The 21,533-nt window shown below is 36.3% G+C and overlaps 7 protein-coding genes and 1 non-coding gene across 9 annotated transcripts in view; 3 read left to right on the forward strand and 5 right to left on the reverse strand.

Annotated features, from left to right (window-relative positions):
• On the reverse strand, positions 509-1,118 carry LOC104727736 (galactinol synthase 5-like). The gene is made up of 3 exons (XM_010446813.1): positions 1,035-1,118; positions 823-957; positions 509-727 (listed from the first exon to the last, which is right to left on the reverse strand). Exons 1-3 carry the CDS (start codon positions 1,116-1,118, stop codon positions 509-511), a joined length of 438 nt encoding a protein of 145 aa, XP_010445115.1.
• LOC104722332 lies at positions 1,457-3,912 on the forward strand. The gene is made up of 7 exons (XM_010440482.2): positions 1,457-1,599; positions 1,693-1,754; positions 1,848-1,931; positions 2,325-2,379; positions 2,862-2,997; positions 3,255-3,305; positions 3,412-3,912. The coding sequence occupies exons 1-7, from the start codon at positions 1,491-1,493 to the stop codon at positions 3,509-3,511; spliced, it is 597 nt and encodes a 198-aa protein (XP_010438784.1). The 5' UTR covers positions 1,457-1,490; the 3' UTR covers positions 3,512-3,912.
• On the reverse strand, positions 3,826-4,713 carry LOC104722331 (60S ribosomal protein L31-3-like). Its single transcript, XM_010440481.1, has 3 exons — positions 4,602-4,713; positions 4,366-4,468; positions 3,826-4,247 (listed from the first exon to the last, which is right to left on the reverse strand). The coding sequence occupies exons 2-3, from the start codon at positions 4,443-4,445 to the stop codon at positions 3,968-3,970; spliced, it is 360 nt and encodes a 119-aa protein (XP_010438783.1). The 5' UTR covers positions 4,446-4,468; positions 4,602-4,713; the 3' UTR covers positions 3,826-3,967.
• TRNAP-UGG lies at positions 5,933-6,004 on the forward strand. The gene has a single exon. It is a non-coding gene; the product is annotated as a tRNA-Pro (tRNA).
• Positions 6,136-7,868, reverse strand: LOC104722333 (probable caffeoyl-CoA O-methyltransferase At4g26220). The gene is made up of 5 exons (XM_010440483.2): positions 7,609-7,868; positions 7,141-7,248; positions 6,832-7,056; positions 6,626-6,757; positions 6,136-6,538 (listed from the first exon to the last, which is right to left on the reverse strand). Exons 2-5 carry the CDS (start codon positions 7,207-7,209, stop codon positions 6,248-6,250), a joined length of 717 nt encoding a protein of 238 aa, XP_010438785.1. The 5' UTR covers positions 7,210-7,248; positions 7,609-7,868; the 3' UTR covers positions 6,136-6,247.
• LOC104722335 lies at positions 8,016-9,495 on the reverse strand. The gene is made up of 3 exons (XM_010440484.2): positions 9,372-9,495; positions 8,854-9,059; positions 8,016-8,422 (listed from the first exon to the last, which is right to left on the reverse strand). Exons 2-3 carry the CDS (start codon positions 9,033-9,035, stop codon positions 8,236-8,238), a joined length of 369 nt encoding a protein of 122 aa, XP_010438786.1. The 5' UTR covers positions 9,036-9,059; positions 9,372-9,495; the 3' UTR covers positions 8,016-8,235.
• On the forward strand, positions 14,856-16,487 carry LOC109127243. Its single transcript, XM_019231794.1, has one exon. The coding sequence runs from the start codon at positions 14,856-14,858 to the stop codon at positions 16,485-16,487; it is 1,632 nt and encodes a 543-aa protein (XP_019087339.1).
• The window catches only part of LOC104722336 (1-aminocyclopropane-1-carboxylate synthase 7-like), a 3,480-nt gene continuing 1,895 nt past the window's right edge, over positions 19,949-21,533 (reverse strand). The window contains exons 1-2 of one of the 2 annotated variants that reach the window (XM_019231577.1): positions 21,262-21,527; positions 19,949-21,077 (exon numbers count right to left, since the gene is read on the reverse strand). In XM_019231577.1, the coding sequence (XP_019087122.1) occupies positions 20,219-21,077; positions 21,262-21,503 (1,101 nt within the window). In that variant the 5' untranslated portion in view covers positions 21,504-21,527 and the 3' untranslated portion in view covers positions 19,949-20,218. Of the gene's footprint in view, positions 21,078-21,261; positions 21,528-21,533 lie in introns of those variants that run through there. The other variant, XM_010440487.1, reaches the window with a different exon arrangement.

Genomic DNA, 21,533 nt, shown 5'->3' on the forward strand with positions numbered 1-21,533 from the left:
AAATTTCCAACTTATATGGAAGCTAATATAAATAAAATGTCTTTGGGAAATTGTTCAGTTAAAATATTATCTCCCTAACTTCTATACTAATTTCAAGAAAGTCTTTTCAAAGCAAATATAAGTTGCAACATTATCACGCGTGATGTATAAAAATAAATTACCGCTAAAAATAAGCATATACGTACGTATCAAACTACCATTGATGTATAAAAATGTTACTTTCCGAATTATAGATGCAAAGAGAAAAAGAAAACGACCGAGGAGAATTAAAGCTAAATTGCATTCTTATTATTTGATTATAAAACAGAGATACGGTGGTCAAGGTCGACATTGACAAACAACACCAACCACACTCTATAATCTCACAAGTAAAACATAAAATCCCAAACGAGGTTGCTATATATAATTATGATAAAATTAATATATATAGCTAGACCTTTTATTAAAACCAAAAAGAAAACAAAAAAAAAATGTTGCATAGATATAGCGTCCACATAAAACGATTAGGTTATGCGGCGGAAGGGGCAAGGTTGGTAAGAACAACACCAACATATTCTTTGGAAGCCAAGGGTGCAGTGATCGGATTCTGCTTAGAGTCAGTCTCAACGAAGTATTTGTTGTCTAAACTCGAATCCTCGTAAATCTCCCACCATTTTTTCACCAACATTTGTATGTCTTCTCGATCCATATGCTCTTCAGCCTCATTGTATTTCCAAGGCTTTGAACCCTATAAATATTGATTAGAAATATAAAACTTTAGTAAATCCTTACATATAATTAAGTACCTAGAGAATAAAATAAAATAAACAAAATAAAACGTACATTAGCACAGTAATGAACAACACTGATTTGGTCAAGGTCAACATGTTCAGGATGACGCCAAAGCATAGCCAATACAAGGTTGTAGGTCGAGGGGATTGGTTTGTAAATGTCTCTGAAGTACATATTCAGAAAATCCTATCAAAAACAAACATTAATATTAGAATCGTATGATAGAGAAAAAAAACTCAAATAATGAAAAACAAAAATTGCACCTGTTCGGCAAAAAGAGTTGGAGTCGTGATTTGAACAACACGAAGGAGATCCTTGTAAGTAAGGAGATTTGGTTCAAAAACCATCATATATGTTTGCGCATCTGTATTCAAATCGGTGTACTAAATGTTTGATGTATATATGGCATATATTGCGTTATCGAATTATTCGTTACGAATATTTTCTAGTCTGTTTGTGTATAAACTTGTTCTGGTTGAGCCGACAGTTTATGGCAACTATTTATTAATTGCTTTATTTTAGGCGTAAAGGATGTATCGCCTTTGGGGGTCAAGAAATGGACCGGCGTATATAGTAAGATGGGCTGGGCTTTTAAATAGACCGTGACTTAAAAGGCTTTTTTTGACTAGAGAAACTCTCGTTGGAATGGCGGCTTTGGAGGAGACTCCCCTCTACTAAAATTCTGAGTTTGTTTGCAATCTGAAGAAAGAAAAAATCAGATGAAGAAGCTAGCGAGAAAATGGCGGAGAACTCGTCGCGAAGAAGATGATGATAAGTTCGTCCTTCCTACTTCTGACGACGTCGATTCTCGGCCTATCGATACGCAAGGTTTTTTTTCTCTCATCCTTATGAATTTTTTTCGGCAGATTCGTAAAAGCGAGCTCGTAGTAACTCTTTCTCGTTGACATCTTCGTTTTACAGAGCAAGAGGAGTTTGTTAGGTCGCTCGAGGAAGCTCATGCTCAGCAAAGTCGGCAGTGGAGGGTAAGATCGGAGAACATTATTTAATTTCTAGGAAAATTTGAGGAGTTTTCTGGTTCTAAAAGAAGTTTGTATTTGTTTTTTTCTTTTGCGTAGAGTGTGTTCGTGGTTCTTCTGATCTGTTATGGAGCTTTCCTTTTCTACTCCATCTTCCAGCAGTTCGTTTCACCATGGGAATTGGTATGATCAACTCTCCCTTAAGTGTGTGTGGCCTTGTTTCGTCCTCTTGTTTTTCCAGTGGTCTTTCTATTGAATTGAATCCATAGGTAAAATTCAGATCAGATCACTTGTCTTCAGTTGCAGCGAAACCTTTGATCTTATAATTACGGATTTGAATTAAAACTTAAGAGTTCAGTTGAAAGTGAGTATTGTTTCTATGATAGGTGTTGGATTTAGAGTTTTGAATTTATTGCCTGACTATGGAGAGCTAATATAACTACCTGAGTGAGTACAGTCACATTCTGTGTATGATACACTAATTCTATGTATGGAGTTAAACAAATGCCTCTTTATATAATAAGATATTGTACAGTCATGAGTTCTTCTTACATTATGCCAATTATTTCTGTGCAGCGGTATCACGCCTACTTCATGGAAGATCTCAAGTCATGGATGGTCATTTTAGCTGGTTTGTCTTTCATCTATGTGTTTTTACTCTGTAACCATGGTTTACTAGATTTGACTCGTCATTCGATATTGTGATACAGCCAATACCGAGCTTGTGTAGAAGTTTCTGTGTAAATCGCTGGTACCAATATGGGAAATAAGGAGTAATGTTAGTTGTTAGATGCATATTAATCTAATGCTTACTTTCGCATGGTCGGTCTCTGGCTGTAATTTCCGAGTATCACTTTTCATAAGAGAGCATATCTATTGGTGGAATAGTGTAGAACGAGAAAGATTGACTGCATTATGAGTGTTTTTGACCTTAGGCATAAAAATCCTTCCTCATTCTCTGCTACTATAATTATAAGAACCCATTCATGGCCATACTGAAACCTTAAATCCACGGGAAGACTTTGCTGCTTGATCTTCAGTTATCTTTCTTTAAGTTTTAGCATGTTTGACTCTTACAACAATAACATTTCTGTCATTGGATTGTTGGATCAGAGTGGATCGCTATCATGGCGTGCTGTCTCTCCATTGTCGGGCTACGAGATAAGAAGAATGATCATAGACGATGGTTCTGGTACTCATGTGTTGTTGGATCTGCATTGACCAGCTTTTGGCTTTACTACTTGCTGAGGTACACACTAGAGAGTATACAATTCATTACTTCGGATATCACTGTACACTTAACAAACCTTCAGAATTACTACAAGTCTACTACTAAGAGAAGCTAAAATACATTCAGTCTCAATGTACTCCAGAGATGCTGGTTCATAGATAATAATGCAATTTTTAGTACCATTAATCTTTTTGTTAGCATTTATGGTAGATCAAAAATAGGGATACTTATGCTCTATGTATGATTGTGCTGATCTGTTCTCACTTGTGTTCTAGGCTTCCAAAGTTCCGGTGGGATGCTATATGGCTTCCGTTTGGACCTCTTTGGTATGCACATCTCTCACTTAGATACAACCTTGTGTATATATATAACATAATACCAAATGTATGTGACACTAACCTCTGTTCAACTCACTGTACTATGAAATCGCAGCGGAGCTGGAACTTGTCTATACGTGGACCATCTACTGGAGGAATCATCTGAAGAAGTGAAAAAACTAAGGAACTATATGTACGCATATAAATCAAGGTAGAGATCAAATGCCATCCCAATACTCTTCAGAGTAACTCTGTGATAGCCAGTGTGCAAGTTTTAACTCTATCATCCCCTGAAGAGCTTTTTTCTTTTGCTGTAAATAGAATCGAGACTTTCAAGTTCTGCATGAACAGCTATAAGATTCATTTTGTATAGAAGAGAACTCATGATTAACTAAAAGCAGATTCCAGGTCACATAGGCAAATCATGACGCAGATTTACAGGTATAGATACTCTCATGATGTGATCACTTCGATAATGATCACATCTGAGCATTAGCATTTACTACTATGCGAAGTTGTCACGCACAAGAGTAAAATTATGTCTTGCTCACATTTCATGAGATATGGTGGACAAGGATTCAAGAAGATAGATAAACGTTCTCTTCCATAACTGATTCGAAAAAACCAAAATTGAAAAGAAATAAAATCTGATAGGGAGATTACAAGATAGTTCAATCCTCTTCTTCAATGACCTTAGTGCCAAGACCAGAGAGTCCTTCAGCAGGGATTTCAGCAACCGTGACAAGAGAGAAGAACTCTTCCTTAGCATCTTCGTCATCATTTCTCTTACGAGCAACTCGGACTCTGATCCTCCTAGGTGGACCTCTGATACCTTTGCTCCAAATCTGCTTGTTCAACTTGACATCCACTCTCACATCCTTAGTCCCCATTGCCTTCTCTGCAAACTTCCTTATCTCCTTGATAGCATTTGGAGCCTTCTTCTTAAAGGTACTGTTTTACAACACGAATCAAGGCAATGTTCAATTTCAACTCATGATATCAGACAATTCCAACTGCTATCGAATTTTTGAAGCAAAAGAGCAAAAAGTGAGATTGGTTTGGGAGTTACCAGCTATGAAGGCGTCTGTGAAGGTTGATGGTGTACTCTCTGGTCACCACCTCCTCTTTCCTTCCCTTCTTCTCCGACATTTTTATGTCTCTATAATATGTTCCTGCGAATATCAAAACTCAAATCTGTTTAGTTCCGATATCTAATACTGAACTGAATAGCTCACTTTACTTGAAAAAAATCCATTGGCACGAATTTTAAAACAGATATTAAGGTACAGAGAGAGAAGAGTATACCTTCGTCTATCTAGGAACGCCGATAATACAGAGCCGGTGGTGGCGGAGGAGTGTGGATGCTTATATGCGGCGCTCTATAAACTATAGGATGAAGAACTAACCCTAGTCCATTTTATGGGCTTTTTACTTTACTAGACCTGTTTTCGTATGCCCCAACTGACAGTTTCTGATGGGATTGGGCATTCGGGTAATCCGTTCGGATTCGGATATTACCCATTCGGGTTCAGGTAAAAGAATTTAGAAAAATAGAACCTACTGGGTATTTTTAGATATATGGGTTCGGTTCGGTTTGGGTACTATCGGGTTCGGATCGGTTTGGGTTACAAATTTTAAAACCCGATTAGTACCCGAACTACCGGGTACCCGAAAAAATATAATTAAATTTAAATAAATTTAGTTAAATTTTGATTTACATAACAAAATATTTTAGATATTTCGATTATTTTTGATATTTAGGTATAAAACTAAATGAAATATTCAAAATTATAATCATAATTTTGGGGTAATTGCATTATATTAATGATAAATATGTTTATATGTTTATATGTTCGGTTTTAATAGGTACCCAAACGGGTACCGGGTATTATCCGACCCTAACCCGAACCCACGGGTATTAGAAAATAGAACCCAATAAGGTTTTATAGACAAACCCGTACCCAACCCAAACCCGGTTTTTCGGGTCGGGTTCCGGGTTGGGTATTCGGGTACGGTTTTTATGCCCAGGCCTAGATTGAATATCATTTAATTTTTGATTGCATTATACCCCTTTATAAATATAAATTTAAGCAAATACATGTATCATAAATGAATATAATTTACTATAGATTTCAAATATTGTTTTGTAGGAAAGTAATTTTTTTCATAAAAACATCAACTTAACTTTTGTTTTTTTGGTAAACTAACGGTTTTACGCTTTCCACAGACATCACCAACAAGGGAAGCGAAATTTTGATTTACAAAACCAGTAAATTAAACAGAAAATATAGTTCATCAAAANACCGATCCTAATCCGAATCCACGGGTATTAGAAAATAGAACTCAACAGGGTTTTATAGGCAAACTCATACCCAATCTGTACCCGGTTTTTCGGGTCGGATTCTAAATTGGGTATTCGGGTATGGTTTTTATGTCCACGCCTAGTTTCTGAACTCCAAAAAAAACATTTATTATATCGTAAGATAAACGTCCGACGATTTTCAACTAATTTTTAGAATTTTAAACTTTTGTTTTAACCTTGGATGAACTATTGTCTTTTGACATTTCACCGCGGAGGCAAATACTGAATTCTTTGTTGTCGGTAGAATAAACTCTAACAAGGTTTGTAACAAAGTGGGCGTTTGGTCTAGTGGTATGATTCTCGCTTTGGGTGCGAGAGGTCCCGAGTTCGATTCTCGGAACGCCCCTTTACATGTTTAATTTTTTTATATAATCTTCATTGCAACTTTCAGAATTTCGAGTTTTGCCAAAGACTCACAAGTTTCTTCTTGGTACTTTTTTATCTACTCTTGAGTCTTGAAAGTTGAGAAATCCAAAACATCACAAAGAACAACACTCTACCATCACAATAGCTCTCAATATAAAAAGGTTTCACAAAACACAGTACCCCAAAGATCACAAAGAACCACACTCTAGCATCACAATAGCTCTCAATATAATCTCCTGCAAATAGTGATCCCATCTCCAAGTGCAGCATGCGAGATCTGCACACGCTGATCAGCCGAGAGTTTCTTGTTCAGCTCAAGGGTTGCGTTCTTCACTTCTCTCCTCCACTCGGGTGTGTCAGACTCCGGTTCAGCAACTGATCCTCCCCAGAGAGTGTTGTCATACACTATTATCCCACCAACCTTGATCAGCCTCATAAGCCTCTCATGGTAGTTCGAATAATTCACCTTGTCTGCATCCACAAATGCGAAATCAAATCCACCCTCGTTCCCTTTCTGCATCAAAAACACAAAGACCACCTCAGAGTATTACATACTAATTCTTGTTTTTCTCGAGAAAGACAAAGAAGTATGAAGTCTTACATCGTTTAAAAGCTCGTCAAGAGCTGGAAGAGCTTCAGACTCTCTGAAATCAATTTTGTGTTCAACACCAGCTTTCTTTATAACTGGCAATCCTATCTCATACGAGTCTCTGTTCACGTCAATGGCTATAACCTGCAGAGCTCGTGTACCAAATCAGTTGCAGAATCGGAACAACGGAAGAGCTTATGATAGATATATGCACATACCTTGCCATCTTCTGGTAACGTAAGAGCAGTGAGGAGAAGAGAGTATCCAGTGAAAACCCCAACCTCAATAGTCTTTTTTGCATTTACTAGATTCAGCAGCATCTCCATCAACTGGCCAGCATCCGGTGCAGTAGCCATACCAGCTCGAGGGTGGTTATGAGTAATGTTCCTAAGCTCCTTGAGAGGCTCTGGCTCGCGTGGGTACACACTGGTCTCTAGTATATACTGTAACATTGTTCAAAGACAGGAATCAGATAAATGGAAAGTCAAATGAAGAAATGTGAAAAATGAATGAGTAGGGGAACACACTTTGTAGAGCTCTTCACTCTTCAGCAATCCCTTAGAATAATCTGATGCCTTGGCTTCATCTTTAGCCATTGTAAATCACAGTCTTCTTCCCAAAACACACTCAAGTATCTGCTCAAGGATTAAGGTATAAATTAATAACCAAGCCATGACTTAAGACATTATGCAGAGAACAAGGGTTCTTTATGATTGATTCAGGGTTTGTGAAATTTAAAATCTTTCTTCTGAAATTGGCGATCTTTCTAGTTTTGAAGGAAAAGCATCTAAGCAGAGAGATAGAGGTGAAAGCACAGAGCCAGAGGGATCTTTTATTAAGATAAGTGGATTTGATCAGATGTTATCAAATCCAGTTGCTTGGTTCTTAGAACTAAACTACTTCAAAAACCAATTGATTTAGCAGATCGTTGACTTCTTAATGATACATAAAGAAGACTTATAGAGTTATAATGAGTAGAGAGATAGAGAGCGTACCCGTTTCCGATCTTCCGCTACAATTTTGAGTGATGCTTCTAACACCTTACAAGGCTTGCTTTTATAGGAAATTGCAAACAAAAAAATAATGACAGACGGAAGACGTTGCAAATTTGCTCGTATATTATACGACAACTGTCAATATTTTGATTCTTTTCCTTTTATGTGATTAACAACAAGGATCCGTGCATGATGCCGTTTTATACTTCTCTGGTAAGGTTAGTGAGTGCTGATGTTTCACGAAGGAGACATCTTACCAAACGGTCCAAACCCATTTCGAAATAACGGTTCGATGATACAACCACTAAATATTCCAAAGCACTATGCTTTTGATGATCTTGTTTTCTGGTTTCTTTAATGTGAGCAAGAAAAAAAATGGGCATTCACATAATTTTAAAACTGAAAAACAAACACCAAAAGCCAACATGGTTAGTCGACTGATATTATTAAAGCTACCTTGAGTGATGATGATGCATCAGCTTCAAAACTTTTTTGTGTATTAATTATCCTGAGAAAAAAGAAATTAACTCTGCTGCTAATGTCAAGCCGTGAGATAGTTTAGGCATTCAATGATTTTTTTTTCTTTCTTAAAGGCATGTTTGTTTATGGGAGGGTTGCTTTGTTTCTTCAAGGGTAGTAGCCTGTGAAAGTGAAGCCCCTTCCTACGATCTCTCCTGCACAGTACCAAGCAAAGCATTCCAGACCAAATAGTGCTGCAATTCCAGCATCTTCGACCTTCAAATCCTCCCGATTCTTCCACAAGCCCTTCACGTGATCGACTTCCTTCCAAAATGACTCCGTACGCCCAGGAATGCTGCAATCCAATTAAATTAAATAAGTCAGTCATAGCAACAATGTAGTTGTGAATAACATATTCTGATAAGAAAATATACACCAACACACTTTATAAAAGCAGGTAAACGTTTGGGATCTAATTAAGATGCAGCAAAGCAGAGACCATCGATTGGCATGCGATGTATTCATGGTTCAGGCCTAGAATGTATAGTTCCATCATCCTTTGATATCTAAGCAAACCATCCCTTAAGTCCTAAACCTAATAGAGAACGAGCTACAACCAAACCAACCATGGAAAATAAGCTGAAAACTAAGCCAAGATATAGCTTTTACAGCAGAACAACAACAACACACCAAAGTCTACTCTGCAGTCTCTGCTAGAAATCACACTACCACGCACATTGATTGTACTACTTAGATGAGAGAGCAAAGGTGAGAAAAGAGAGAAACCTAGCAAGACGAGTGTAGAGAAGCTGCTTAGACAACTCATTACATTTCTCAACAGTGGCTGGCTCCTGGATATACATCTTGTTCTTCTCAAGCAACTGTTTGTAGTAAGTTGTGCCATGCTTGGACACAAACTTGGATGCTTCACAAGCCTTGGATTTCAGTTGTAGCAACTTGGATGCCATCTCTCAAAAAAACAAAACTCTTTCCTAAACCCATAAAAACACGAGTTTTAGATTATAATTCAAAAGAGGAGCTAATGGATACAGTTATTATTAAACCCAATTCCAAAATCAAACTAGAATCACCAAAACAAAACCCTAATCATCAAAAGTTTAAGATCATTTATAAATCATTCATTGTTCCACACTCAATCTAATCCTGCATGATAGTAAACCGACACGAATGTGCAGATCTAGTAGCACTCAAATTCCCAAAACAGGGAAAAGTGGAAAAAGAAGAGATGAAGCTTCAAATCAGAAAAAAAAAACAAAAAAAAAAGTAATTTAGAGGTCGCTCACCTTTGCTGATGTTTACCGGCGACGGAGATTGTAGAACTGGTGTCTCACCCGTTTACCGCAGTGGGATCGATCAACAGAGTTTTGGGGTTTTGTTTTGTTACCTCTCTCTCTCTCTCGCTCGCTCTCGCTTCTTTCTCCGATGATAAATTATGGGCCTTATATGGGCCTTCAGAAACTCTTAATAGGCCGGTGATGACACTTAAGAAGCGGGGCCAATTAAGCTAAGAAATATGGACAAGTTTGTTTCACCAGCAAAATACCATTTTTATTCTTTTTTTTTAAAAAAAATGTTATAATTTGATTGTAATTTGTAGTGAAAATTATGTGGTAGAAGACTAGAAGCATTACGTTTTATATTTTTGTAAATGTTTAACATTGTGTACGTGTAATTTGTAAATGCTACTCAGCGACTCTGGCTAAGGTCAGGATTACCGGATATTCCTATAAAAATAAGTTGAACGTTTTCAATATTTTCTTTTACACCAATTAATACGAAACAATTAAACAATAATAACACTAACATCGTATTTGAGCTGACGTGAGGTCTCAAACATATAAATGTATCTCAAATGGTATATTATTTGCCAATCCAAAAAAAAAAACGAGTAATAAGACGACCATGCGTATAATATTCAATAAATTCAAGAAAAGATAAAATAATAATACTACAAGCAGTATATGTACAAAGTGAGTAACAACATAATATCTCTCACCCAAAACCATAATATATCTTCATTAAACACGCTAATCAAATATGTTAGTCAGTCATTGGATCGCATTTTTGCTTAATGATTAGGTGTACTTGCATAATTAATCTGACTAGATTGGCATCAAATAATACTTTGGACCACTTATATTTATCTTCTTTCTTCGTCTTAATAAAATCATCTGAATAGAAATAATCGTATGCAATAATACACATGACAATATAATGTAAACAAAATTTACAAATTACAATCTAAAATTTATTTATAGCCAACTTGTCTTGTTTTTTTTTCTGCCGTCTATAACTCGAACACGTACACATACAGATTATAATTAAGTTGTGATACGACGACTCGACGAGGATGCTAGTTACTACGAACCACAAGTATTACCAATCAGAAAACTAAGTTACTAATTAAGTAATGAGAAAATATACAGTAACATTCTATATATACTACTTGTACTAAAAAAAAAGTCCAATAGAAATGATATATCACTTATCCATACTATTAGTATTAACATAGTTTGTGGATGATATAAATTATGGAACTAGCATTTAAGCAATAAAGAAGTTCCCATTCAAAATCTGGTAACTAAAAGTACTGATACAATCATACAAAAACTTTTAACCAAACCACATTTGGGTCCATACGTACGTATAAAATGTGTATTCCTTTTTACAATTAAGATTTATAGGTTTCGGGTTGTTGTAAAGATAAGTCCATGGATATACTCCACGAAACAGCTCGTAATACGACACGAAGACGAGACCAACACCAATGTAGTGGTAGTAAAATTAGTGACGACGTTGATGATTAGTTCACACGGGGGACGTTGCCAATGATTTTTTGGAACCAGCCTGTCAGCGTGATCCGCGTGTGAGGTGGGGACTGATCTGACGGCTAAGATTCTTCCAGCTGTTCACTTTGACCTTCGACCCTTAAAAAGTAGTATTGAGTTGGAAAATCCTAACGACCACGACACACGTGTGGATGCGAGATTGGAATGTGTATCATCGGTAAGATCGATTTCTGAAATGTACTATCAGAATTCATAAGGGTAGAATAAACTTTCTTCATTCTATAGACCTTATCAAAAACATTTGTAAATTAGAATACTAAAAATAAATTAACGCAAAAGAGAAATGGCCTTACAAATTCTGAAAAGAGGTCGTGGGTTCGATTGTTTTTTTTTTTTTTTTTTTTTTTTTTTTTTTTTTTTTTTTTTTTTNTTTTTTTTTTTTTTGTCATTTTCGTGGGTATAGATCAGAATTCGCATATTTGACAAAAAAAAATAAAAAAAAAGATCAGAATTCGCATTGGACATGAATAAAACGATCCTATATGTTACTCTATAAACTTACATTGCATAAATATATATATATATATATATATGTGTGTGTGTAATTATATGGTGTTGCATGTTGTTGTTGACAAAGATAAAAAGAAAATATGAAAAATAAATTGTCTCGCGGAAATTTTCTTATAGGGGAAGTTTGATAAGTCAATCCTCGCACTTGTCACACATGTTTTGGTACCTTTGTCACAAAACTACAATTATAAATATCGAAACTTTTGACCATTACGAGCAACAAATATCATAAATATATGTACATTATGATATACACGAACATAAAGTCAAAAGTATAAAAGGGGTAACAAGGGGAAGGTAAAGTTATTTTGACCCACAATTTCGAGTATAAGAAATTATAGTATTAGACACGTAGATAGAGACATGAGTATGTATAAAGTCAAGTGTATTACAAAGACATGACGAAACATGCAAATTGAGGAGACTAACTTTTAAGTCATAACGCTATGAAAACACCAACGGTGTTCTAAGCCCAAAAAAATTATAAAAATAATGAATAATAGCTTAAAACACTTTTTTTAGTTTTTTATGTAGAACTGATTTAAGCCCAGTTCTTCATGTGATTGGACGAGATTTTTTGGAAAAAAAAAAATATTTCATTTATATAAGTATGCAATTTAAATGTTAATTTATAAGTTTTTATAATTGTAATATGTTTAAGAATATTATATTAATTTATAAGTATACAATTGCTTTTATATAAGTAAGCAATTTAAATGTTAATTTATAAGTTTTTATAATTGTAATATGTTTAAGAATATTATATTAATTTATAAGTATACAATTGCTTTTATATAAGTAAGCAATTTAAATGTTAATTTATAAGTTTTTATAATTGTAATATGTTTAAGAATATTATATTAATTTATAAGTATACAATTGCTTTTATATAAGTAAGCAATTTAAATGTTAATTTATAAGTTTTTATAATTGTAATATGTTTAAGAATATTATATTAATTTATAAGTATACAATTGCTTTTATATAAGTAAGCAATTTAAATGTTAATTTATAAGTTTTTATAATTGTAATATGTTTAAGAATATTATATTAATTTATAAGTATACAATTGCTTTTATATAAGTAAGCAATTTAAATGTTAATTTATAAGTTTTTATAATTGTAATATGTTTAAGAATATTATATTAATTTATAAGTATACAATTGCTTTTATATAAGTAAGCAATTTAAATGTTAATTTATAAGTTTTTATAATTGTAATATGTTTAAGAATATTATATTAATTTATAAGTATACAATTGCTTTTATATAAGTAAGCAATTTAAATGTTATTTTATAAGTTTTTATAATTTGTAAAATATTTATGAATATTATTTCACTATATCTTTATTTTAAGAACACTATAATTAGTTCTCCCATTTTTTTTATCTATGATCTTAACAACTGATCTAACATTATTTTTATTATATATTTAATCTAAGAACACAAAAAAAAATTCTCCCATTAGTGATGCCCTAACTAACGATGCAAATTGAAGAGACTAAGTGTCAAATCGGTGATTAATTTAAAAAGGACTATGCATGCAAAGTGCACTAGTCTTAAATTCTTAACATTTCTTTGACGCTTTCGACACTCATTTTAATAAGCTTAATTAAGAAGGTTTTCTTTTAGAATGACTAGTCAAATCAAACACTTCTCCTAATTAGCTGTAAGTGGAAGTATTATAACATTAATATAATATATATACCTTGTATAAGTCAAAGTATGTAATATATGTTTGTTATTTCTGCATGACATAACGAAAATGATTAGTCATAACTCATAACATAAAAGCTATATAGTAAATCTAATATAGGTCAAAGTATATACACACATACATATGGAAAATTTGGTGCAGTATAAAACATCTATTAATCGTAAATTTAGAGTTTTACTTAGGCCATATGCGTTGGAAGAACACCTTACCTGTTCTAAGCCTTTTTAAAATAAAAAATATAGAGAACAATGGGTGAAAAATATAGAGAACAATGGGTGAAGAACATGTTGTTGGTTCTTGATGTAGAACTGATTTTGGGCCAGTTCTTGGGTGACGTGGCAACTCGTGAATGAATACAATTTTTTGTAAAGGAGAAAATATTTATTTGTTTGGAGGAAGTTTTGTTTATTTTTTTAATGTATATCTTTAATGTTTTTTTGTTTCATAAAATTTGGTATTGTATTTTGAATTTTAGTATAAGTCTTTTAAGTTTGCAATTTAAATGTTATTTTTTAAAGTTTTTAAAATTGTAATATGTTTAAGATTATTATATTATTAAATCTTATGATCTTAAACATGTTCTCCCAATATCCAACTTCTTAACAAAAGATCTAAACTAATGATTTTACATTAGTTTTATAATATTTTTACTCTAAAAATACCCAAAAATGTTCTCCCAATGGAAATGACCTTATATATATATATATATATATATATATATATGATTTATCTAAAGCAATTTTCAGTTTTGAATCATTATGATTCTTTTAGTTTTCGCTTGGTGCATGATGTAAGAAATGCATGCCTATATTTCTGTATTCTGTTGTATGCAACCTCTATACTATATACTCTATCAATACCATGCCTTTTTCTTATTTTTTGTGTGCAACAAAGCTACCATTCCCTGTCATTAAATTTATAGATGAACTCATTCAGAATACAATAATGTAATTTACACACTTCTTTTTGGAAAATATAAGTATCTATGTAAATAAATACATGCATGTAACAACAATTTGCATTATTTATATTCCTTTAATAGAGACCAATGTCTTTGCACTTAATTTCATTTGTTTTTATTCAACCAAGTGGTAAACGACCTCGTCTTGGCCAAGAAATGAAATAACTTGGGGACGTCAGCTAGGAATAAACCAACTATTTTGATATTTATTTCATGAAAATAATAAACTGACAAATCCCATATTTAAGCTTGTAAGTCGTTGTATTTAAGAAAACTATACATCCTTTCTGGTCAAAGACCACTACTTGTTCTCATTTCAACGTCGAAATTCAAATTTGTGAGCATATATAATGTAGTTCATTAGAGTTATTTGTTTTAGATATCACAATTCATGCGATTAGTGAATTCTTCTATGTGAGAGACTTGGGAGATAATCACTATGCTGATGGCTTAAAGCTGTGGTTCTCTATATTAGATACGGATACACATAAATCTTTATCGGATATACTTGTATCTCTAGAATGTATATCTCTTATGTTTAGATAGGTCCAACCATTGTACTATATATACCTTAGTCATGAATACAATAATCTCTACGGAGTTTTCCTTTCTACATGGTATCAGACGCTTTCTATTAGCCACCAAGCTAACAGCTATCGATCCTCTCCGCTCTGTTCCTCTCTAATTTCTTAGTTTTACTCTTCTCTTCTCTTACCTCTCACCTGTCGACATGACAACCCCAGTCCCTTCTAACAAAAAATCATTCTCCATCTCTCAAATCAAAGCATACATCCCTATTACCCTTGACATGACCAAACTTAACTATCAAGCTTGGCGAGAACTCTTTGAAACCCACTGCACGTGTTTTGGCGTTCTTGGTCACCTTGACGGCACATCTTCTTCAACTCCGGAAACTGCTAGAACATGGAAAGAACATGATGGATTGGTTAAGATGTGGATATATGGTACCATATTTGAGTCTATCCTTGACACGGTGCTCAAAACAAAGGCCTCTGCTCGCGAGTTGTGGCTCTCCATTGAAGGTATGTTCCGAGACAACAAAGAGGCTCGTGCACTCGAACTTAAAAACAAGCTTCGTACCATCGTCATCAGTGATCTCACCGTTCACACCTATTGTCAGAAACTTAAAACGATCTCCGATCTCCTTGCTAATCTTCACTCCCCTGTCTCCGACCAAGCTCTGGTTCTGCATCTTCTCAACGGTCTGTCTGACAAGTTAGATAACATTCTCAATGTTATCAAACACAAATCACCATTCCCCACCTTTCTTGAGGCTCGCTCAATCTTAACCATGGAAGAAAAGCGGCTCTCCAAACAGACTCCCTCCACGCTCGTCACCAACAACAATGCCTCCACACCGTCTCTCCTCCTCACGACCTCTGATCAACAACATCAACATCACCCACCCAGCTCCAACACCAACTTCGGTTCCAACAACACCGGCTACGGCGGCTACGGCTCCAACAACACCGGCTATAACAATCGAGGCCGCAGGCGTGGTCACGGCGGCAGAAACAACCGGGGACGTGGTCGATCCGACACCAACTGGCCACCTTTGTACTACTCTCCGCCATGGCAGATTGGAGGTTCCCCTTGGCCATCGTCGTATTTCCCTCCAACCACGATGATGTACTCTAACCCTAACCACTGTATGGGCTCACATCAACAAGTTCAGGCCCATAACAACAATGCTTTACAACCAAGTCTTCTTGGACCTGCTCCTTCACGGCCAAATCACGAAGCTCATCTGCTCCATGTTGTTCCATCTTCATCGTCCTCTTCGTTCCTTCCCACCAACATCACTCATGCTTTCAACACCATGTCACTTGTAGACCCATACAATTCTCCTTGGATTATGGACTCCGGAGCTACAAATCACATAACATCGAATCTAGGTACTCTTCGTTCAACGTTTAATTCGAGCTCTTTACCTTCAATAACTGTCAGAAACGGATCACTTGCACCTGTCACGACAATTAGTCATGGCATTGTTCCCTCTTATTCTCGTAATTTTCATCTTCGTAATGTCCTTGTTTGTCCTTCCATTATCAAGAACCTCATCTCTGTTAGAAAATTTGTTACTGATAATTTTTCCTCACTTGAATTTGATCCTTTTGGTTTCACTGTTAAGGATCTACCTACTCGGACCCCTCTCCTCCGATGTAACAGTTCAGGACCCCTATATTCTTTCACTCCGTCTTCTCAAGTTTCTCATCCGAAGGATTTCACCGTTTCTGATTCGACTTCTCTCTTTGGCATCACAGACTTGGTCACCCCAACGACCAAATTCTTCGACAAATTCTTTCTTCTCTTTCTATTTCTTGCAATAAGACTGACTTGACGAATTTGTGTCAAGCATGTCAATTAGGTAAACCCACTAGACTTCCATTTTCTTCTTCTACAACTATTGTTTCTCATCCTTTTGAAGTTATTCATTCAGACATTTGGACCTCTCCTGTCATGAGTGTTAGTGGAATCAAATATTATCTTCTTTTTCTTGACCACTTTTCTCACTATGTTTGGGTTTATCCTCTTCATCGCAAAAGTGATACATTTTCCAAATTTGTTCAATTTTCTAATTATGTGCAGACACAATTTCAATGTTCTATCAAAGCTCTCCAATGTGACAATGGTGGAGAGTATGACAATCGCTCCATGCGAGCTTATTTGGCATCTACCGGCACCACCTTCAGGTTCTCTTGCCCATATACGTCACAACAAAATCGCCGCGCCGAACGCATGCTTCGCACCATCAACAACATGGTCCGGACGCTACTTCTTGAAGCTTCTATGCCTCTTACGTTTTGGGTTGAATCTCTTAATGCTGCAACTCATCTTCTCAACTTGCTACCATCATCCGCCATTGCTAATGAGGTTCCTCACACCAAATTGTTCAACACGGCTCCCCGCTACAATGACCTCAAGACATTTGGCTGTTTATGCTTCCTCATCCTTTTACTGACCACCACATCTCACAAGCTTTCACCACGCTCTACTCTGTGTGCTTTCTTGGGTATCCCACAGACCATCGCGGATACCGGTGCCTCAACATGAAGACTCAAAAGATCATACTCTCCCGCCATGTCACATTTCATGAGTCTTTGTTCCCATTCTCCTCTGTTCCTTCTGCTGACGTAAGTCCTCATCTTCCACGGTTATTACCATCTATTCCTCCTATTCCTCCTCCACCTCCACAAACACATATTACACCTCCACCACAAGAACCTGTTGTGCTCCCTCATTCGCTTCTGTCTCAACCTACCCATCATATGGTTACTCGAAGCCAAAGTGGTATCTTTAAACCACGAACTCCGTTGTGTCTTCACTCTGACGTCACCATTTCTCCATTACCTTTTTCCCATGTGCAAGCTCTTAAAGATCCTAATTGGAACCCGACAGTTAATGAGGAATATGATGCTCTTGTTAAATGTCGGACGTGGAGACTTGTTCCACGGCCCAAAGCTACTAACATCATTCGTTGTATGTGGTTATTCAGGCACAAATTTAAGGTGGACGACACTCTTGCTCGATACAAAGCTCGTCTGGTGGCGAACAGCAAGTCTCAATTACCTGGCATTGAGTGTGACAAGACGTTTAGTCATGTGGTTAAGTCGGCAACCATCCGCACAGTTCTTAGTGTTGCTACCTCTCGGGATTGGCCACTTCATCAACTTGACATCAAGAACATTTTTTTACACAGTGATCTTGAAGAAACCGTGTACATGCATCAACCACCTGGCTTTGTTGATCCTTCTAAACCTGATCACGTGTGTCTTCTCCAGCGGTTCCTCTACGGTCTTAAACAAGCTCCTCGCCTGGTACAATAGATTATACACCTTCGCTCAGACCATCGGTTTCACTCAAAGCAAATCAGATGCTTCGTTGTTTATCCTTCAACATGGCTCTGACTATGCTTACCTCCTGCTTTATGTTGATGATATTGTTCTGACGGCTTCAACATCTCGTCTCCTACAATGGATCATCACGAAGCTGAGCTCTGAATTCAATATGTCTGATCTTAGTCACCTTCATCATTTCCTCGGCATCTCCGTTCATCACGACTCCACGGGCTTGTTCCTCAACCAAAAAAATTATGCAGCTGATATCCTCCATCAGGCCGGTATGACATGCTGTAATCTTTGTCTCACGCCAGCTGACTCGAAGATGAAAATAGATGTCGTTGATGGACCACCAATCTCGGATCCGACATTGTATCGTAGTTTGGCGGGTGCTCTTCAATATCTGACCTTCACACGAGCAGACATTGCGTTTGCGGTTCAACATGTTTGTTTGTTTATGCATGACCCACGTGAGTCTCATCTCAAGGCGCTTAAACCTATTCTCCGCTACATCAAAGGCACCATTCGGCTCGGCATTCATGTTTATCATTCTTCCGTCACTGGTATGATTGCCTATTCTGACGCTGATTGGACTGGCTGTCCGTCCAACCACCATTCAACCTCTGGTTATTGTGTCTTTCTCGGTGACAACCTGATCACCTGGTCTTCTAAACACCAACAAACGGTCTCTCGTTCTAGTGCTGAAGCAGAGTATCGTGGTGTAGCAAATGCAGTTTCTGAGGCCACTTGGTTACGCACCCTTTTGTTGGAAATGCATATTCCTTTGCATCAAGCCACAATCGTCTACTGTGACAACGTCTCCGCTATTTATTTGTCGTCCAACCCGGTCCAACATCAACGCACTAAACATGTGGAGATTGATATTCATTTTGTTCGGGAGAAGGTTGCTTTCGGCCAAGTGCGTGTGTTACATGTCCCGTCAGCTAGACAGTTTGCCGATGTCTTTACTAAGGTGCTTGCGTCGCCTCTGTTTCTTGATTTCAGACACAGCTTTAGCGTTTGCAAACCTCCCGCTTAGTCTGAGGGGGATTGTTAGATACGGATACACATAAATCTTGTATCTCTAGAATGTATATCTCTTATGTGTAGATAGTTCCAACCATTGTACTATATATACCTTAGTCATGTATACAATAATCTCTACGGAGTTTACCTTTCTACACTCTACTCGCTCATCCTTGTAACCAAGATTAATTTTGTGTTTCTTAGAACTCTCTCTTTTGATTTGTATAAACGTTTTTGGTTGAAGACAATTTTATATTCAATTTAAAAAAACATTGTGAGTCTATAATCTATACTATTAATTAGCTTCATCTAGTCACAAGAGTCGAAAATTAGTCAGAGTTACGCTGACATAAAAAAAATCTTTCGTTATCAAAAGACAAAACTATACATGTTATGATGTTACCTTACAAGTACTATTTTTTTGTTGTTATAAATCTTCATATATATGTAAGATACTTTACTTGGTAGTTACGTAAAAAATTAGTTCGATCTCACCAAAAACCGTGTGTATGCGGAGAAATAATATTAACTTAAGAGAATAAAAGGAACACATTTCTTGTTAGAGTTGTACAGTGACCAAGTCAAAAAGATCCGACCATATAAAAACACTAACTTCTGTAGAAATTACATCAACTATGACATGAACATATTGAAATAATCTTATCTAAACCCATTTGCTGAATACAAGTATACATCAACAATTTTTCACTTCAATTCGACAAGAAAAAAGTCAACAAATATTACATACAGATCAGTGACCTTAAAAAAAGGAAAAAACAAATTTGTGGCTAGCCAAGTAGCTACTGTCTAGAATATATTTTTCGAGGTATATATCTTATCATATATATGCAGATTTTTCTTTTGCCGTAAACAATATTGTTTTGATCGGTTGAACAAACCATGCTTACTTAAGTTATAGAGATATACATAAGAAATATATGGTGTAATATTTTATATATAAAAAAGTCGTTTATAACATCAAGTATTACAGGTCAACCTTGATGAACATACAAATTAACTTGCTTTGTCTAAAGCAAGAAAACAAACAATAATATCTAGAAAACAGAAACAAATGAAAACCCATATTCACATCAATGAATTTCGATTAATCATCTCCTCTTTCCTGAAAAATTAATTTACCCTCCCCCATATATATTAACCACCAAAAAAACGGATTTAATTTACTTTCGTTTTTTTACTTTACATTTCAAAACTTCCTTCTTCGGTCCATGAACTCATGTATTCTCTTCAACGCAATCTCCAAAGTGTTCTCGCTCATGTTAGCAAAACAAACCCTAAACCAACCAAACTCCGAGCAGTGACACGAAGTTCCCGGAGATATGTTCAGCTTAAGCTCCTTCAAGATCACATCCCAAAGCTGGAGCTCGCCGTCCTTAGTTTTCTTTTCGAGCAAGAAACCCAAATTCATCCAGCAAAACAGTCCTGCGCTCCCCTTCAAACACTCAATCCCTGCCTTCTTAAGCCCCTCCACAATCGTCTCGTACCGTCTCCTAAGTCTTTCCCGGTTTATCCTTATGTAATTTTCCGTAAACTCCACATCCGACAACATAGAAGCCAACATGTGTTGTGTCTGCGACGAGACAAGCGTAAAGCTCGACATCCTTCTCGCTGTCTTCACAACATTATCACTGTACGAGTATATAGTCCCGACGCGGAAACCGGGAAGACCAAGATCCTTGGAGAGGCTGTAGACGATGTGGACTCGTTCCTTTACTGACACGTCATCAATGTTCTCTACGATCTCGGCAACGCTGGTGAACTCAGAAGCATGGAAGACCGAGCCGGAGTAAATCTCATCTGAGACCAAGTGAATGTTCTTGCGTACGCAGAAGTCAAGGAGATCTTCAAGAACCTTCTTTTGGACCGTCGCACCTAATGGGTTCGATGGGTTGGTTATGAGCACTCCTCGGACTCTAATGTTTGCGTCACGAGCCGTTTGGTAAGCTGACTCGAGCGCCTCCGGTGTTATCTGGAAATTGTTCGAGCTGTCGCAATGGATCGGTACTATTTTCACACCGGTTCTCCATCTCAAATCTCTATCGAATCTGTAATGAAATAAAGAAATTGTTCGGTAAATACAGTGCATTAAAATATTGAAAATATATAAAAGATTATAATCTTCTTATGAATGGTGTTAGTTTGTTGCAGCTATATCTTTATATATAAGAATGACCATGTTTTTTTAATTTTAATTCGTTATCGGTATATATATTATAAAGTGTGACGTACCCTGGATAATACGGTGTGGGGACTAGAAGAGCGTCGTTAGGATCGGCAAGGATGAAAGTTAAGAGCTCGTTAGCTGCGGTGGCTCCGGCGGTGAGGACGATTCGGTCAGGATCGAATCTAGATTTACCTCCTCGAATCTGCTCCATGAAGCTAGCCATGGCTTGTCTGAAAGTTTTGAGACCATGGTAGTCTTGAAACAGTGCGTTTTCACGGAAACCAGGAGCTCCTTTTGATCCCCACATCGAACCTTCTGGGTTCTTCTTCTCTAAGTA

This window comes from Camelina sativa, chromosome 11 (genome assembly GCF_000633955.1).
Source record: "Camelina sativa cultivar DH55 chromosome 11, Cs, whole genome shotgun sequence".
Lineage (NCBI taxonomy): Eukaryota > Viridiplantae > Streptophyta > Magnoliopsida > Brassicales > Brassicaceae > Camelina > Camelina sativa.

What these genes read in the sequence shown, in the direction of transcription:
- LOC104722332 (XM_010440482.2), top strand. Translation starts at nt 1,491, where the DNA reads ATGAAGAAGCTAGCGAGAAAATGGCGGAGAACTCGTCGCGAAGAAGAT. An exon ending in TCGGCCTATCGATACGCAAG is followed by an intron (nt 1,600 to 1,692) that starts GTTTTTTTTCTC and finishes TTCGTTTTACAG; the next exon opens with AGCAAGAGGAGTTTGTTAGG. An exon ending in ATGGATGGTCATTTTAGCTG is followed by an intron (nt 2,380 to 2,861) that starts GTTTGTCTTTCA and finishes TTGTTGGATCAG; the next exon opens with AGTGGATCGCTATCATGGCG.
- LOC104722335 (XM_010440484.2), bottom strand. Translation starts at nt 9,035, where the DNA reads ATGGCATCCAAGTTGCTACAACTGAAATCCAAGGCTTGTGAAGCATCC. An exon ending in CTCTACACTCGTCTTGCTAG is followed by an intron (nt 8,423 to 8,853) that starts GTTTCTCTCTTT and finishes ATTGGATTGCAG; the next exon opens with CATTCCTGGGCGTACGGAGT.
- LOC104722331 (XM_010440481.1), bottom strand. Translation starts at nt 4,445, where the DNA reads ATGTCGGAGAAGAAGGGAAGGAAAGAGGAGGTGGTGACCAGAGAGTAC. An exon ending in CACAGACGCCTTCATAGCTG is followed by an intron (nt 4,248 to 4,365) that starts GTAACTCCCAAA and finishes GTTGTAAAACAG; the next exon opens with TACCTTTAAGAAGAAGGCTC.
- LOC104727736 (XM_010446813.1), bottom strand. Translation starts at nt 1,118, where the DNA reads ATGGTTTTTGAACCAAATCTCCTTACTTACAAGGATCTCCTTCGTGTT. An exon ending in CAACTCTTTTTGCCGAACAG is followed by an intron (nt 958 to 1,034) that starts GTGCAATTTTTG and finishes TGTTTTTGATAG; the next exon opens with GATTTTCTGAATATGTACTT. An exon ending in TTGTTCATTACTGTGCTAAT is followed by an intron (nt 728 to 822) that starts GTACGTTTTATT and finishes CAATATTTATAG; the next exon opens with GGTTCAAAGCCTTGGAAATA.
- LOC104722333 (XM_010440483.2), bottom strand. Translation starts at nt 7,209, where the DNA reads ATGGCTAAAGATGAAGCCAAGGCATCAGATTATTCTAAGGGATTGCTG. An exon ending in AGAGTGAAGAGCTCTACAAA is followed by an intron (nt 7,057 to 7,140) that starts GTGTGTTCCCCT and finishes ACAATGTTACAG; the next exon opens with TATATACTAGAGACCAGTGT. An exon ending in CGTTACCAGAAGATGGCAAG is followed by an intron (nt 6,758 to 6,831) that starts GTATGTGCATAT and finishes CGAGCTCTGCAG; the next exon opens with GTTATAGCCATTGACGTGAA.
- LOC109127243 (XM_019231794.1), top strand. Translation starts at nt 14,856, where the DNA reads ATGACAACCCCAGTCCCTTCTAACAAAAAATCATTCTCCATCTCTCAA.